This window comes from Salmo salar, chromosome 03 (genome assembly GCF_965601325.2).
Source record: "Salmo salar chromosome 03, fSalSal1, whole genome shotgun sequence".
In the NCBI taxonomy this organism is placed as follows: domain Eukaryota; kingdom Metazoa; phylum Chordata; class Actinopteri; order Salmoniformes; family Salmonidae; genus Salmo; species Salmo salar.
The window spans coordinates 51,797,501-51,816,048 of NC_138293.1; the positions used below are offsets into that span (position 1 = coordinate 51,797,501).

At 41.3% G+C, this 18,548-nt stretch overlaps 1 protein-coding gene across 2 annotated transcripts in view; it reads left to right on the top strand.

Annotated features, from left to right (window-relative positions):
* The first annotated feature begins 2,969 nt into the window (after nucleotides 1-2,969).
* The window catches only part of nme4 (NME/NM23 nucleoside diphosphate kinase 4), a 35,936-nt gene continuing 20,357 nt past the window's right edge, over nucleotides 2,970-18,548 (top strand). The window contains exons 1-3 of one of the 2 annotated variants that reach the window (XM_014192204.3): nucleotides 2,970-3,194; nucleotides 13,437-13,567; nucleotides 14,847-14,948. In XM_014192204.3, coding sequence (XP_014047679.1) covers nucleotides 3,038-3,194; nucleotides 13,437-13,567; nucleotides 14,847-14,948 — 390 coding nt within the window. In that variant the 5' untranslated portion in view covers nucleotides 2,970-3,037. The remainder of the gene's footprint in view (nucleotides 3,195-13,436; nucleotides 13,568-14,846; nucleotides 14,949-18,548) is intronic. The other variant, XM_014192205.3, reaches the window with a different exon arrangement.

The following is an 18,548-nucleotide window of genomic DNA, read 5'->3' on the forward strand; positions in this document are numbered from 1 at the left end:
ACAGCCCTCCATGTGCTCGCCAGAGGTAGCCTGACTGCCATTAGGTACCGAGATGAGATCCTCAGACCCCTTGCGAGACCATATGCTGGTGCGGTTGGCCCTGGGTTCCTCCTAATGCAAGACAATGCTAGACCTCATGTGGCTGGAGTGTGTCAGCAGTTCCTGCAAGAGGAAGGCATTGATGCTATGGACTGGCCCGCCCGTTCCCCAGACCTGAACCCAATTGAGCACATCTGGGACATCATGTCTCGCTCCATCCACCAATGCCACGTTGCACCACAGACTGTCCAGGAGTTGGCGGTTGCTTTAGTCCAGGTCTGGGAGGAGATCCCTCAGGAGACCATCCGCCACCTCATCAGGAGCATGCCCAGGCGTTCTAGGGAGGTCATACAGGCACGTGGAGGCAACACACACTACTGAGCCTCATTTTGACTTGTTTTAAGGACATTACATCAAAGTTGGATCAGCCTGTAGTGTGTTTTTACACTTTAATTTTGAGTGTGACTCCAAATCCAGACCTCCATGGGTTGATAAATTGGATTTCCATTGATTATTTTTGTGTGATTTTGTTGTCAGCACATTCAACTATGTAAAGAAAAAAGTATTTAAGATTATTTCTTTCATTCAGATCTAGGATGTGTTTTTTAAGTGTTTCCTTTTTTTTTTGAGCAGTATATATATATTATATATATATTGGGGATTGGAAATGATGCAGACAATTACATTGGAAGCCACAATCTATCAGCAATAAAAAAAGCTGATCTACCCCCTAACAATGAAAAGGCATTGATATTCACTGTGGATAAATTCTTTCTTGTTGGTGTGTTTGCCTGTGTGTGTGTTTGTTTCCCTCATATGATATGCCTTGCTTGTTGATGGTCACCAGAAATGAAGAAAGTTTGGTTAGGATTCATTGCAATGGAAATGCTTAGCCTTAGCTCTTCAAACACTGTGCTTGGAGAAGGGGATATGGATTGTTCTGGGTTATTTTTTTTAATCCAGTGTGACTGTGACCCTGGACTCTGTCTTTTTACTTGCTCCAATTTTGGATTCTCTTTCAGGTAAATGACCCAGTCTTTGTTTGTTGACATGATGTTACGTGTTTGTTTAGCTTCCGAAGGGGTGCATGGGACACAAGGGCAATTTTAATAGTTTAACCATGGGAGTTCTGCTCCCTGCACTTGCCAACAGGTTGGTGGAACTGTTAGCCTCTAGGTGAAGCCCTAATTCTAGTGTAGTTCATTTCGTAAAAAAAAGACTTTCTTCAATAGTTTTTTTTTATAGCTATTATTTTAACCACGATGATAATGAATACGAAACTAGTATTATACGCCTAATATTGGTTTGTCTTCTTTGAGGACAAAATTGCCCTTTAATGTTAATCTAGAGTCTGACTCCAACACTTAATTGTTATTAAAAATAAGGCCCGAAACCAGGCATTATTGTATTTTATTTTTTTATTCAACCAAATTAGCGTCAGAAAAAAAAATCTGGCAGCAGTTGAGGATGTAGGCCAATGACATGCATCTTCAATGGGTAACTTTTTAAATAGGCCTTCATGTACATGTATTCAGACCGTCTACTTTTTCCAAATGTTACGTTACAGCCTTATTCTAAAATTGATTAAATTGTTTTTTCCCCTCATCAATCTACACATAATACCTCATAATGACAAAGCAAAAACATTTTTTTTTTTTTTTTTGCAGCAAATGTATAAAAATAAATATAAAAATATAATATTTACATAAGTATTCAGACCCTTTACTCAGTACTTTGTTGAAGCAACTTTGGCAGCAATTACAGGCTTGAGTCTTCTTGGGTATGACCCTACACCTGTATTTGGAGAGTTTCTCCTATTATTCTCTGCAGATCCTCTCAAGCCCTGTCAGGTTGAATGGGGAGCGTCGCTGCACAGCTATTTTCAGGTCTCTCCAGAGATGTTCGATCGGGTTCAAGTGCGGGCTCTGGATGGGCTACTCAAGGACATTCATAGACTTGTCTCGAAGCCACTCCTGCATTGTCTTGGCTGTATGCTTAGGCTCGTTGTCCTGTTGGAAGGTGAACCTTTGCCCCAGTCTGAGGTCCTGAGCACTCTGAAGCAGGTTTTCATCAAGGGTCTCGCTGTACATTGCTCCATTCATCTTTGCTTCGATACTGACTAGTCTCCCAGTCCCTGCCGCTGAACAACAACACAGCATGATTCTGCCACCACCATGCTTCACCGTAGGGATGGTGCCAGGTTTTCTCGAGACATGACGCTTAGCATTCGGGCCAAATAGTTCCATCTTGGTTTCATCAGACCAGAGAATCTTGTTTCTGATGGTCTGAGAGTCCTTTAGGTGTCTTTTGGAAAACTCCAAGCGGGCTGTCATGTGCCTTTTACTGAGGAGTGGTTTCTGTCTGGCCACTCTACCATAAAGGCCTGATTGGTGGAGTGCTGCAGGGGTTGTCCTTCTGGAAGGTTCTCCCATCTCCACAGAGGAACTCTGGAGCTCTGTCAGAGTGACCATCGGGTTCTTGGTCACCTCCCTGACCAGGGCCCTTCTCCCCTGATTGCTCAGTTTGGCCTGACGGCCAGCTCTAGGAAGAGTCTTGGTGGTTCCAAACTTATTCCATTTAAGAATGATGGCAGCTACTATGTTCTTGGGGACCTTCAATGCTGCAGAATTTTTTTGGATGCACCTGAGCTCAATTTCAAGTCTCATAGCAAAGGGTCTAAATAACTTAATTCTGTTTTATAATAAGGCTGTAATGTAGCAAAATGTGGAATAAGTCAAGGGGCCTGAATACTTTCCGAATGCACTGTATGTGGGCCTACACTTACCAGGGGCCAGGCACACTGAAAACCAACATATGTTGGTCGTGCCACTGTAGACCTAAAACCAGCATATTTGGGGTTAAACATGTACCTTATGCTACCTTTCTAAAATTACGGGGGTGGGACTCGTGATTTCTTTTAAAGGAACATTACTGACTTCAACAGGTACATATGTTGAAGAATATCACAAGTCGACTATAACTTTGGTTTGTTGAAATAATGGTTCTATTTCAAAGGTGTGCGCTGAAAAACCTTATCCTGCCGAGTCCGTACTGTCGGGGTTGGGGAGTTCTACCAGCGAGTAAAAGTTATATCACCGAGTTCGCATTTTTTCTCCTCCTTGGGCATCGATGCACTGGATACAGTACCATATCAGGTTAGTAGCCTACACCATTGTAAGTACTATAGGCTATCATACTATAGTAGTGTACAAGTAGGCTTTTCATATGTTTTTGTTAAGCTTGTACAGAGAAGTGATTAACACTACTAGAAAGGTCATAATGGTAATTCTGACCGTTGATCTTTCAATTGTGCACATATTTCATATTAAATAAATAGATTGATCCCCCAGTGCATAGACTGTAAATTCTAAAATGACTAGTGTATTTTCTGACTGTAGGACAACAGTTGCCTGCCCAGCTAGTTGCCCATCCAAACTACACCTAAACTATATTGAAACTAATTTAACACTTATAATAGATGTGGTCTAAAGACAAAAATGTACAATAGTCTGATGGGTGACAATATTATCAATTGTCAAATTGAGAATGAAGAGACTGATGACCAGCTCAGTGTGCATTGACAAAAAAGGGAACAGAGTTTACCAAACAGCACTTTTTCAAATAATCCTCCAAAGGTCCATGCAGGCCAGAAGTTTTGATTGCTATACCCTATTGCTATACCCTAAGAGTAGATTCAGATGTTTCTAATGAACCTAGTCATGTCAAAATGATCAAACAATTGTGCGTATGGGCTCATTTTCAAAATACTGGTGTCAATCAGCTATAGCCATTTGTGAAAAATATCCTTTATATTTTATTCTGTTTCTTCCATTATATTCCTACTGTAAAATATATACTGTATGTGTTGACTGTGGCAGAGCAGGGGAATATAAGCATGTAATGTCTGCTAAAGTTGATTTCATGATGCAGCCATATAGCCTCAGCTACTAAGCACAGATAGATAAAAAATAAAATTCGAAACTTGCTTTTCTGTTCTTTTGAAATAAATTGTCTAGGTATCATGTTTTTATGACCTTCTTAAACAGAATCTTAATGGATTTCTTTGTGATTGTGTATAGTAAATTGATTTATTAGACTGGTTGCTGTTGGTACTGCATGTACTGGCTATTCTACTGTTTCAATATGCGTATGGTCATTTTGACGCTTTGAGGTAAAAATCATTAATGTATTTGTATTATTATATTTTATTATATTTATCCCAAAGTTCTGCTAGAGTGTAAAATACACACATTTAGGAAAAGTCAGGGACAGGTGGGTTGTACACATGCCTTCACATGTTCTTAATTGGATATGTTTAGTGAATCGTTAGGCCATTAGCTCGGTCTACTTTCTACAAATTAAAAGTGTATCACTCATTGGTAAGGGCAGGCAATAGCTAAAATAGTAACCCTGTTTTGGATCAAATAATATTTGATCAGATAGATTGGACACTTGTGGTGTAGGGTCATTTTGTTTCACAGTGGTCATATTTGGATAGGTGATCGGGACCTAGTACTTTTTTAAACCACGAGGACAGACCTGTTTAAGAAGTAGGCTACTGTGAATAGGACAGTGGGCCATACATTTCAACTGAATTATAGGCTACTTGATAGGGTAAGGTTTACAAACAGAAGCACAATTCTACCTTGCCTCTCTCGCTCACACACACGCTCCCGCATATACACACGGCAATCACTCTGTCTTTTATTTGGTTGTCACTATGCACGTAGATTAACTATACACTTTTATTCCTTGCCAAAATACAGATCAGAAGTTTCTAGCATTTCACATATTAATCAATTCAGGCTATTTAAAAATAATAATTCCAATCTCATAGGCTGTCAATCTTTGCATCCATAGCTGTGCCTATGAATTTGAGTGATTACTTCCCAAGCCCCATCTTAGCCTACCAAACAAAGTGGCTGGGTCTGGTTATTGGAATGGCAGATAGCCTATATTGGAGACTTAATCATCTGTAAAATAGTTAGGCTACATAGGCCTATGCTTGCTGTGCTTGGATGTTGGTTATCGGACTTTCAGTATGAGCTTGTTCGTGCGCCCTCCTCCCATACTAGTATCCCAGAGTGGATATAACTTCAAAGAATGTCTTCCTTAACTCAGTTGTCTTAACACGGTCTTGAGGCTTCATGAATGTCACGGCCTCCTGGTGAATTACACCCTGTAAAAAGCATAATAGCCTCTCCCTCCGCTATGGAGACCCTGGCTGCATTTCATGACAGAAAGTTGTGCCATCTCTTCTGACCTTTTTTACTCCCTTTCACAGATCTGAATCTAGATCGTGTAGTACCAATATGGTGGAAACTAGGTGGCACTTCATCCCACACCTATGCAGTTGTCTCAAAGTGGTGTGAATGAAGGTTTGTGGCGACGGAGACACTTTTGGAATGAAATGCTGCCTGTCATAGGTGGGATCTGAACACTAAATCCTGTATTCACCAGAAACTATTAGGCCAAGAGGAAATTCCCTCTTAGACCAAGGGTGACACTGATTTTAAAGACATGTTTATACCTGGTGCTAACATGGGTCCTTTGTCCTGATTAGGGTTGCAAAATTCCTGGAACTTTCAATAAATTCCCTGCTTTTCCCGAAATCCCAGTTGAAGGATTCCTGAAATCAACACAGTAAAATTGCAAGAGTTAATTAAAATCCTATGGAGTCAAATGTAACACTATTTTGGGGTTTATATGTTCCCACCCCCATTTTGTGATATAACTACTCTGGTCATGGTGTTGATAATTTGGGAGTTAAAATGACACTAAATAAAATAAATATCCAACTCTGTGTTACAAAATCCCCCTGCTGAGGGCGCAACAGGATGCTATGTTTGTGTGACGCTCACTGTTTGTGTGAGCGTTTGTTTATTTGCTTTCTGGAGCCGTGCTGTCTGACTCTAACCCATCCTCACCCTTTCTCCTCCTCACATGACAGATTAATATCTCCTCCACCTCATGGCTTCAGCCAATCGGACGATAGCCATGTGTCTCAACCCATTGCACACACTAGCCCTGATAGGCTAGCCAGCCTGACCCATGCTCTCCAAAGGAGTAAATATTGCCTGTAGCTGAACAGTATTATTCCAGTCTGTGAGTGTGGGTAGACATATGTGCATGGGTTGCGTAACTACAAAGTAAGCTGTTGATATCATTGCAGTTTGTAGAGTAGCCATATTCTATGAAGTTCTCATTCCTGTTATGTTACTACTGATATTGCCTGCAGTGATGAGTCTTTGCTCTTGTAAGTTTCTGTGCAATAGCCTACTATTTGTATAATATATAGTCCTTGACATTATTCTTGTTGTTATATCCCATATCCCACTCTATCGTACTTTGAAAATATCTATTCAGGCCAGTGTATTTATCTCCTGTATTTATTATCTCTGTTTCTGTCCATTAAAGAACCATACCAATGTACATTGAAAAAATATATAAATGCAACATGCAACAATTTCAGTGATTTTATTGAATTACAGTTCATATAAGGAAATCAGTCAATTGAAATGCATTCATTAGGCCCTAGGCTATGGATTTCACATGACTGGGAATATAGATATGCATCTGTTGGTAACAGTTACCTTTAAAAAAAAAAAAAAAGGTAGGGGTGTGGATCAGAAAACCAGTCAGTATCTGGTGTGACCACCATTTGCCTCATGCAGCGACAGGTCTTTTTCGCATAGAGTTGATTGATTGTGCCCTGTGGAATGTTGTCCCACTCTTCTTCAATGGCTGTGCAAAGTTGCTGGATATTTGGGAGAACTGGAACACGCTGTCGTACGCGTCAATCCAGACCATCCCAAATATGCTCAATGGGAGACATGTCAGGTGAGTATGCAGGCCACTGAACTGGGACATTTTCAGTTTCCAGGAATTGTGTACAGGTCCTTGCAACATGGGGCAGTACATTGTCATGCTGAAACATGAGGTGATGGCAGTGGATGAATGGCACAACAATGGGCCTCAGGATCTCGCCGCGGTATCTCTGTGCATTCAAATTGCCATCAATAAAAGGCAATTGTTTGTTGTCCGTAGCTTATGTCTGCCCATACCATAACCCCAACATGGGGCACTCTGTTCACAACGTTGACATCAACAAACCGCTCACTCGCCATACCCGCTACGCTGTCTGCCATCTGCCTGGTACAGTTGAAACTGGGATTCAACCATGAAGAGCACACTTCTCCAGCATACCAGTGGCCTGAATTAGTTTACGACACCAAACTGCAGTCAGGTCAAGACCCTGGTGAGGACGATGAGCTTCCTTGAGACGGTTTCTGACAGATTGTGCAGAAATTCTTTGATTGTGCAAACCCACAGTTTCATCAGCCGTCCGGGTGGATGGTCTCAGATGATCCCGCAGGTGAAGAAGCCGGATGTGGAGGTCCTGGGATGGCGTGGTTACCGTGGTCTGTGAGGCCGGTTGGCCGTACTGCCAAATTCTCTAAAACAACATTGGAGGCGGCTTATGGTAAAGAAATTAACATTACATTTTCTGGAAACAGCTCTGGTGGACATTCCTGCAAAACAAGAGACATCTGTGGCATTGTGTTGACAAAACTTCACATTTTAGAGTGGCCTTTTATTGTCCCCAGCACAAGGTGCACCTGTGTAATGATCATGCTGTTTAATCAGCTTCTTGATATGCCACACATGTCAGTTGGATGGACTATCTTGGTAAATGAGAAATGCTCACTAACAGGGATGTAAATACATTTGCATAAAATTTGAGAGAAATAAGCTTTTTGTGCGTATGGGGAAATCTCTGGGATCTTTTATTTAAATTTCATGAAACCTGGGACTAACACTTTACATGTTGTTTATATTTTTGTTACGTGTTTATCCCCATGTTCATCTTCTCCTGTGTGTGATTAAAGTTCATGTGTGTGTTAACTCTTGGGCTGCTTTATTCCCTTCTAACCGGGGCTGGTGTCAGTGAGTCACAAACCAGTAAAATATGTAGCACCGGGTCACTCTCTTTCACTCAGAGTTGCTTAAATTTAACTCCATTAACCATTTTACTATTTTCCGTGTCATTTTTAATCAAATCCTTTGCCATTTTACACTTTTCTGTGTTGTTTTGAATTAACAATCAACTACAGCAGAGTACATTTCTTTTTCAACTTACTTCCTTTGCGTTATACACCCATTTGAATATTTCTTGTCACATTATGGTGGTTTGCAATGTGATATCCAATCTTTGTTGGAAGCCAACTTCTAGGAAGATATCCAGCACTTTTACGTCACTCACAACTTGCATTTAGAATGCCTGTCAGAGTATGGAAGAAAATCATGTACATGAAGAGACTACTTGTTTTGCACGCTTTGTACAAAATAATACAATGCACTACGACAGGATATTTCTAAACGTAGCTCTTTATTAGCTAGCTATAACTGGCATGTTTGTGTCTCATACCATGATCAACCGAAGATGACCTCACTACCTGGGTGGTCCTAACCAATCATAGGGTGGTAAAATGCATCCAATTACAATTCAGTATGTTTACACATGAATATTACAACTACCTACACCATGTGAACTGGAACAACGATCTCACTAACAGTTAGTTATTAATCCAACCACGTACAGATGGGATTAGTTTAGAAAAATGTGTTTCTTATATTTGTGTAGCATAAGATGAAAAACAATCGATGTATATGCAAAAACACAGATATTGAAACAAACAATAAAAAAATTGTAAGATATGTGGAGGCTCCTCAGAGGAAGGGGAGGACCATCCTCCTCAGTGAATTTCATAAAAATAGTGTAACATAAAAGTTTTCCTTTTTAGATAAAACTATATGAATATATTTAGTGTCACCAAATTGATTGAAGCTCATTGTTTTGCTATGAAGGTCTATAGTAGCCTCAACAGCACTCACTGGGGTAGCACCATGGTGTAGCCGGAGGACAGCTAGTTTCCGTCACCCTCTGGGTACATTGATGTCAATGCAAAACCTAGGAGGCTCATGGTTCTCACCCCCTTCCAAAGACTTACACAGTAATTATGACAACTTCCGGAAGACGTCCTCCAACCTATCAGAGCTCTTTCAGCATGAACTGACGTGTTGTCCATCCGATCAGAGAATGAATCTAGTACTGAATGCATAAGCTATAGCTAGCTAGCGCTGCAGTGCATAACGTGGTGAGTATTTGTATTTATTATGGATCCCCATTGGTTCCTGGGGTCCAGCAACATAAGACAGTTACATACAGTTTAAAATACTACATGACATATTTCATAACACCTTACCCAACACATTGTGTTCACTCAGGCCACCATTCTAACACCACATATTTACAGTGCAACATCCATGTGTACGTGTGTGTAGAGTGTGTGTCTTATGTGTATGTGTGTCTGTGCGGGTCTCTCACAGTCCCCGGTGTTCCATAAGGTGTAGTTACTTTTTGTGGAATAGAGTCCCATGTAGCCATGGGTCTATGTAGTACTGTGCACCTCCCATAGTCTGTTCTGGACTTAGAGACTGTGAAGAGACCTCTGGTGGCATGTCTTGTGAGGTCATGTCCGAGCTGTGTGCAATCAGCATGTCAACACTTCTTACAAAAACAGGTAATGATGAAGTCAATCTCTCCTCCACTTTGAGCCATGAGAGATTTACATGCATATTATTAATGTTAGCTCTCCGTGTACATTTAAGGGCCAGCCGTGCTCCCCTGTTCTGAGCCAATTATAATTTTCTAAGGTCCCTCCTTGTGGCACCTGACCACACGACTGAACAGTAGTCCAGGTGCGACAAAACTAGAGCCTGTAGGACCTGCCTTGTTGATAGCGCTGTTAAAAAGGTAGTGCGGCGCTATATTATGGACCAACTTCTCCCCATCTTAGCAACTGTTGTATCAACATGTCTTGCCCATGACAGTTTATAATCATGGGTTACTCCAAGCAGTTAAGTCACCTCAATTTCCACATGATTTATTACAAGACTTAGTTGAGGTTTATGGTTTAGTGATTGATTTGTCCCAAATACAATGCTTTTAGTTTTTTTAATATTTAGGACTAACTTATTCCTTGCCACCCATTCTGAAACTAACTGCAGCTCTTTGTTAAGTGTTGCAGTGATTTCACTCGCTGTAGTAGCTGACGTGTATAGTGTTGAGTCATCTGTATACATAGCCACACTGGCTTTACTCAAGGCCTGTGGCATGTCATTAGTAAAGATTGAAAAAAGTAAGGGGCCTAGACAGCTGCCCTGGGGAATTCCTGATTCTACCTGGATTATGTTGGAGAAGTTTCCATTAAATAACACCCTCTGTGTTCTGTTAAACAGGGTAACTTTTTATCCAAAATATAGCAGGGGGTGTAAAGCCATAACACGTACGTTTTTACAATAACAGGCTATGATCGATAATGTCAAAAGCCGCACTGAAGTCTAACATAACAGCCCCCACAATCGTTTTATCATCAATCTCTCTCAGCCAATCATCAGTAATTTGTGTAACTGCGGTGCTTGTTGAATGTCCTTGCCTATAAGTGTAATGAAAGTCTGCTGTCAACTTGTTTACTGTAAAAAAATGTTTTTCCAAAAGTGTACTAAGGGTTGGTAACAGGCTGATTGGTAGGCTATTTGAGCCAGTAAAGGGGGCTTTACTGTTTTTGAGTAGCGGAATTACTTTTGCTTCCCTCCAGGCCTGAGCTAGATCATCTGTACTCCACACACAGAGACGTGTACAAAGCTCTCCCTTGCCCTCCATTTGGCAAATTGGACCACAATTCTATCCTCCTGATTCCTGCTTACAAGCAAAAATGAAAGCACCAGTGACTCGGTCTATAAAAAAAGTGGTCAGATGAAGCAGCTGCTAAACGACAGGACTGTTTTGCTAGCACAGACTGAAATATGTTCCGGGATTCTTCCGATGGCATTGAGGAGTACACCACATCAGTCACTGGCTTTATTAATAAGTGCATCGAGGACGTCATCCCCACAGTGACTGTACGTACATACCCCAACCAGAAGCCATGGATTACAGGCAACATTCGCACTGAGGTAAAGGGTAGAGCCACCGCTTTCAAGGTGTGGGGCTCTAACCCGGGAGCTTATAAAAAATCCTGCTATGCCCCTCAACAAACCATCAAACAGGCAAAGTGCCAATACAGGACTAAGATTGAATCGTACTACACCAGCTCCGACGCTCGTCTTATGTGGCAGGGCCTGCAAACTATTACAGACTACAAAGGGAAGCACAGTCGTGAGCCGCCCAGTGACACGAGCCTACCAGACGAGCTAAATGCCTTTTATGCTCGCTTCGAGGCAAGCAACACTGAGGAATGCATGAGAGCATCAGCTGTTTCAGATGACTGTGTGATCACGCTCTCCGTAGCCGATGTGAGCAAAACCTTTAAACGGGTTAACGTTCTTACCTTGAAGCGAGCATAAAAGGCATTTAGCTCGTCTGGTAGGATCGTGTCACTGGGCAGCTCGTGGCTGGGTTTCCTTTTGTAGTCTGTAATAGTTTGCAAGCCCTGCCACATCCGATGAGTGTCAGAGCTGGTGTAGTAGGATTCAATCTTAGTGCTGTATTGTTGCTTTGCTTGTTTGATGGTTCATTCTAGGGCATAGCGGGATTTTTTTTATAAGCGTCCGGATTAGTGCCCCGCTCTTTGAAAGCAACAGCTCTAGCGTTTAGCTCGGTGTGGATGTTGCCTGTAATCCATGGCTTCTGGTTTGGATATGTACGTACAGTCACTGTGGGGATGACGTCGTCAATGCACTTATTGATGAAGTTGCTGATTGAGGTGGTATACTCCTCAATGCCGTTCGATGAATCACGGAACATATTCGAGTCTGTGCTAGCAAAACAGTCCTGTAGCGTAGCATCCGCGTCATCGGACCACTTCCATATTGAGCGCGTCACTGGTACTTCCTGTTTTAGTTTTTGCTTGTAAGCAGGAATCAGAAGGAGATTATTATGGTCAGATTTGCCAAATGGAGGGCGAGGGAGAGCTTTGCATGCATCTCTGGAGTAAAGGTGGTTTAGAGTTTTTTTTCCTCTGGTTGCACATGTGACATGCTCGTAGAAATGAGGTCAAACGGATTTAAGTTTGCCTGCATTAAAGTCCCAGGCCACTTAACAGTGCCGCTTCTGGATGAGCATTTTCTTGTTTGCTTATGGCCATATACAGCTCGTTGAGTGGGGTCTTAGTGCCAGCATTGGTTTGTTCTGGTAAATAGACGGCTACGAATAATATAGATGAGAACTGTCTTGGTAGATAGTGTCGTCTACATCTTATCATGAGGTACTCTACCTCAGGCGAGCAATACCTTGAGACTTCTTTAATATTAGACATCGCGCAAAAGCAGTTATTGACAAATAGACACACACCCCGCCCCTCGTCTTACCATATGTAGCTTCTCTGTCCTGCCGATACACGGAAAACCCAGCCAGCTGATTGAGTGGAGATTATTATGGTCAGATGTAGTAGTTGACTGATTGAGTGGCACATGATTATTTTTGTTTCACGTTGAAAGTCACAGGCTTATTAGTGAATCCAGTGAATCCTTAACTAATAAGTAGTATTATCCGTGTCGTTGTTCAGCCACGACTCAGTGAAACACAAGATATTACAGTTTTTAATGTTCCCGTTGGTAGAATAGTCTCAACCATAGATCATCGAGTTTGTTTTCCACTGATTGCACGTTGGCCTATAGAACCGATGGTAATGGCGATTTACTCACTTACCTACGAATCCTAACAGGGCACCCCGACTTTCTCCCTTGGTATCTCTGCCTTTTCTTCACATGAATGACAGGGATTTGGGCCTGTTCTCCGGAAAGCAGTATGTCCTTAGCGTCGGACTCATTAAAGATTTTTTTTTTCTTCCAGTTTGAGGTGAGTAATCGCTGTTCTGATTTCCAGAAGCTCTTTTCGGTCATAAGTGACGGTAGCAGCAACTTTATGTACAAAATAAGTTACAAACAATGCAAAAAACTAACAAAATGGCACAGTTTGGTTAGGAGCTTGTAAAACGACAGCCCTCCCCTCCGGTGCCATTATTATTAAAATGATAGGTCATTAAAATGATAGGTCATTGCAAACTTTTCCGCAGTCGTAACGTTAACGGGAAAAAAGGAATTGCAGTAGGAAAGAGTTGAAAGGGTGAAATGAAAGCAATCAATCCAGTGAGATTTAAGTAACAAGTGGATGTTGCATCCCTCAAACACAAGAAATTGATGCCTGAAATTAAACATCCACAGTTGGCATGCCCGTTGCTAAAAGTTTAAGGGCGGTGTCCCAGAGACAGAAAAGCCAGATAAATCGAGAATATCCATTGAAAGTGCTTTTTAGTCTAGGATTAGGCTTAATCTGTGTCTGGGACTGCCCTTCAGAGCATATGTGTAAGAGTTATTCTTCTATCCGTGTATAGGGATCCCTGGTGTGAGAGAACGTACTCTTATTGCAGTGAAACCAGATGGGGTCCAGCGCCGCCTTGTGGGACAGATAATGCAACGCTTTGAGCAGAAAGGCTTCAAACTGGTGGGCATGAAGATGCTACAGGTGAGAGATGGCCAATTCCAAATGAACCCCAAAGCCCCTGCCTCCTAGGTATTTGTGTAGATCTGGATAGGTATAAGTAGTATGAAAATAAGCAATATGATAGTAGCTTGAACTTGCACTCTGATACGACAATTGGAACTTGGACTGTGCTTGTTCATTCAGTATTCATACCCCTTGACTTTATCCATATTTTGACATTACAGCCTGAATATAAAATACCCCAAATTGTCAAACTGGAATTGTTTTTAGACATGTTCACAAATTAAAGGAGTTGAATCAAGTATTAAACCCCATTGTTATGGCAACCCTAAGTTCAGTAGTAAAAATTTGCTTAACAGTCACATAAATTGCATGGACACAGATTCAACCACAAAGACCAGGGAGGATTTCCAATGCCTCACAAAGAAGGGCACCTATTGTTAGATAGGTAAAACAAAAAAAGAAGCAGATATTGAATATTCCTTTGAGCATGGTGAAATTATTAATTACACTTAGATGGTGTATCAATATACCCAGTGACTACAAAGATACCGGTGTCTTTTCTAACTCAGTTTCCCGACAGGAAGGAAACCGCTCAGGGATTTCACCATGAGGCCAATGGGGACTTTAAAACCGTTAAAGAATGTAATGACTCTGATTGGAGAAAACTGAGGATGGATCAACAGCATTGTAGTTACTAAACAATACTAACCTAATTGACAGAGTGAAAAGAAGGAAGCCTGTACACAATAAACATATTCCAAAACATACATCCTGTTTGCATCAAGGCACTAAAGTAATACTGCAAAAAATGTGGCAAAGCAATTCACTTTTTGTCTTGAATGCAAAGCAGTATGTTTGGGGCAAATAACACATCACTGAGTACCACTCTTCATATTTAGTGGTAGGTATGGTTATGCTTGTCATCAACAAGGACTAGGGAGTTTTTTGGGGGGAAGAAAATAAATATACTGGAGCTAAGCACAGGCAAAACCCTAGAGGAAAACTTGATTCAGTCTGCTTTCCAACAGACACTGGGAGATGAATTCACGTTTCAGCAGGACAATAACCTAAAACACAAGGCTAAATATACACTGGAGTTGCTTACCAAGCAGACAGTGAATGTTCACTGTTTTGACTTAAATCTACTTGAACATCTGTGTAGATTTTAAATGTTGAATTCAGGCTCTAACACAACAAAATGTTGAATAAGTCAAGGGGTATGAATACTTTATGAAGTCACTGTAAATACCAGACTGTAAAATAAAGGTTAACACAATGTTGGCTTTCTTTCTTTCAGGCATCAGAGGAGCTGCTCTCTCAGCACTACCAGGAGTTAAGGAGGAAGCCCTTTTACCCCAGTCTCCTGTACTACATGACCTCTGGTCCCATAGTTGTTATGGTGAGAGTTCCTGCCTCTGTATAGCCTGGTAATCCAAACTTGAATTGCTCAGTTTCATTGTTTTCTCACTTCACTGATCAGTCTGGGCATTCTCTAAGAGTTGGACAGCTGGAAGGTCTAGAAAATAACCGCTAGAATAAGCTGTTAACGCCCTTGCTCATGTACCTTGATCAACGGTAGTGGATGGACCATTTCAGATTGTCAGTGATGTGTATGATCTGAGACCAGTAGTCCTCCATTTGCCAGTTCAGTTAACTTTTTCACTGCCTAGCCCAAGACTTGAACCACCTCTCTATCATCTCCTCTGGGCTACCTACTGTACCCTTATTCAATTAGGGGGGAATTCAGACCCAGATTACATGAGCGTAAAATTAACTGTATTCCTTTTTTATGCACTTTTCTATGTCTATTCTGACCTTAAAAATTAGGAACGAGGTAACGCATGTGCCAGCTACCTATTCGTTTGGGGTGGAGATCAGAGAAATGAAGGTGTGGCAGAGGTGTGTCTACAGATACATCATATTCTGACCTTGACGTAATTCCCTCATAACTCCAACACCTTTACGCACAAGGAAACCTGTCGGTTCCAGTGGTGGAATAACATATTTTTCCCTGATAGAAATAACACCATTCTCTATGCACCGTAATTTACAAATCGATAAACTATTGATAAGAGCTAGGTAAATAAGTAATCTGTTTGTATGAGAGGATTGTAAATATAAATAACAATTGTTTTAGAGTCTTCACTATTATTCATCAATGTAGAAAATAGTAAAAAATAAAGAAAACCCTGGAATGAGTAGGTGTGTCCAATCTTTGGACTGGTACTGTATATTTTACCTTATGATTGCTGGAGACAATTGTGAAACCAATCATCTGGCAGCAAAAATGAAGTATACTAACATGTCCACTTTATGACATTGAAGTTCCTTTCCGTTATGCAGAATTTTAATTGTATGGCCTTGCGGGGCAGACGCATGCAACCTGGATCATGTGATGACGATTTGAACTTTGCTCACTCTCAAATGTTTTTATTTCTATCATGTTAACTTCAGTCTCAACGTCAACAGTGAAGAGGCGACTCCGGGATGCTGGCCTTCTAGGTAGACTTGCAAAGAAAAAGCCATATCTCAGACTGGCTACATAAAACTAAAAGATTAAGATGGGAAAAAGAACACAGACACCGGACAGAGGAACTCTGCCTAGAAGGCCAGCATCTCAGAGTCGCTTCTTCACTGTTGACGTTGAGACTGATGTTTTGCGGGTACTATTTAATGAAGCTGCCAGTTGAGGACTTGTGAGTCGTCTGTTTCTCAAACTAGACATTAATGTACTTGTCCTCTTGCTCAGTTGTTCACCGGGGCCTCCCACTCTTCTTTCTATTCTGGTTAGAGCCAGTTTGCGCTGTTCTGTGAAGGGAGTAGTACAGCCGTGGCCAAAGTTTTGAGAATGACACAAATATTAATTTCCACAAAGTTTGCTGCTTCAGTGTCTTTAGATATTTTGGTCAGATGTTACTATGGAATACTGAAGTATAATAACAAGCATTTCATAAGTTTCAAAGGCTTTTATTGACAATTACATGAAGTTGATGCAAAGAGTCAATATTTGCAGTGTTGACCCTTCTTTTTCAAGACCTCTGTAATCCGCCCTGGCATGCTGTCAATTAACTTCTGGGCCACATCCTGACTGATGGCAGCCCATTCTTGCATAATCAATGCTTGGAGTTTGTCAGAATTTGTGGTTTTTGTTTGTCCACTCGCCTCTTTAGGATTGACCACAAGTTCTCAATGGGATTAAGGTCTGGGGAGTTTCCTGGCCATGGACCCAAAATATTGACGTTTTGTTCCCCGAGCCACTTAGTTATCACTTTTGCCTTATGGCAAGGTGCTCCATCATGCTGGAAAAGGCATTGTTCATCACCAAACTGTTCCTGGATGGTTGGGAGAAGTTGCTCTCGGAGGATGTGTTGGTACATTCTTTATTCATGGCTGTGATCTTAGGCAAAATTGTGAGTGAGCCCACAACCCTTGGCTGAGTGGCAACCCCACACATGAAAGGTCTCAGGATGCTTTACTGTTGGCATGACACAGGACCGATGATAGTACTCAACCATGTCTTCTCCGGACAAGCTTTTTTCCGGATGCTCCAACCAATCGGAAAGGGGATTCAGCAGAGAAAATTACTTTACCCCAGTCCTCAGTAGTCCAATCTCCGTACCTTTTGCAGAATATCAGTCTGTCCCTGATGTTTTTCCTGGAGAGAAGTGGCTTCTTTGCTGCCCTTCTTGACACCAGGCCATCCTCCAAAAGTCTTGGCCTCACTGTGCGTGCAGATGCACTCACACCTGCCTGCTGCCATTCCTGAGCAAGCAGGTGGTGGTGCCCCGATCCCGCGCTTGCTGGACTTTCTTGGGCGCCCTGAAGCCTTCTTCACAACAATTGAACTGCTCTCTTTGAAGTTCTTGATGATCAGATAAATGGTTGATTTAGGTGCAATCTTACTGGCAGCAATATCCTTGCCTGTGAAGCCCTTTTTGTGCAAAGCAATGATGATGGCACGTGTTTCCTTGCAGGTAACCATGGTTGACAGAGGAAGATCAATGATTCCATGCACCACCCTCCTTTTGAAGCTTCCCGTCTGTTATTCGAACTCAATCAGCATGACAGATGATCTCCAGATCTCCACTCACACCTGTGTAAACGAGAGAATCACTGACATGATGTCAGCTGGTCCTTTTGTGGCAGGACTGAAATGCAGTGGAAATGTTTTTGGGGGATTCAGTTCATTTTCATGGCAAAGAGGGACTTTGCAATTAATCTGATCACTCTTCATAACATTCTGGAGTATGTGCAAATTGCCATCATACAAACTGAGGCAGCAGACTTTGTGAAAATTAATATTTGTGTCATTCTCAAAACTTTTGGCCACGACTGTACACAGCATTGTACGAGATCTTCAGTTTCTTGGCAATTTCTCGCAAGGAATAGCCTTCATTTCTCAAAACAAGAATAGACTGATGAATTTCAGAAGAAAGATATTTGTTTCTGGCCATTTTGAGCCTGTAACCAAACCCACAAATGCTGATGCTCCAGATACTCAACTAGTCTAAAGAAGGCCAGTTTTATTGCTTCTTTAATCAGGACAACAGTTTTCAGCTGTGCTAACATAATTGCAAAAGGGATTTCTAATGATCAATTTGCCTTTTAAAATTATAAACTTGGATTAGCTAACCCAACGTGCCATTGGAACACAGGAATGATGGTTGCTGATAATGGGCCTCTGTACGCCTATACAGATATTCCATTTAAAAAATAATCGGTTTCCAGCTACAAAAGTCATTTACAACATTAACAATGTCTACACTGTATTTCTGATCAATTTGATGTTATTTTAATGGATAAAATAGATTTTCTTTCTAAAACAAGGACATTTCTAAGTGACCCCAAACTTTTGAATGGTAGTGTACATAGGATAGTATAGTATATGTACAGCAATAGTTGAATATAATGGCCTTGACTAGAATACAGTATATACATATGAAATGTGTTAAACAGTATATAAACGTTATTAAAGTGACCAGTATTCCATTATTAAAGT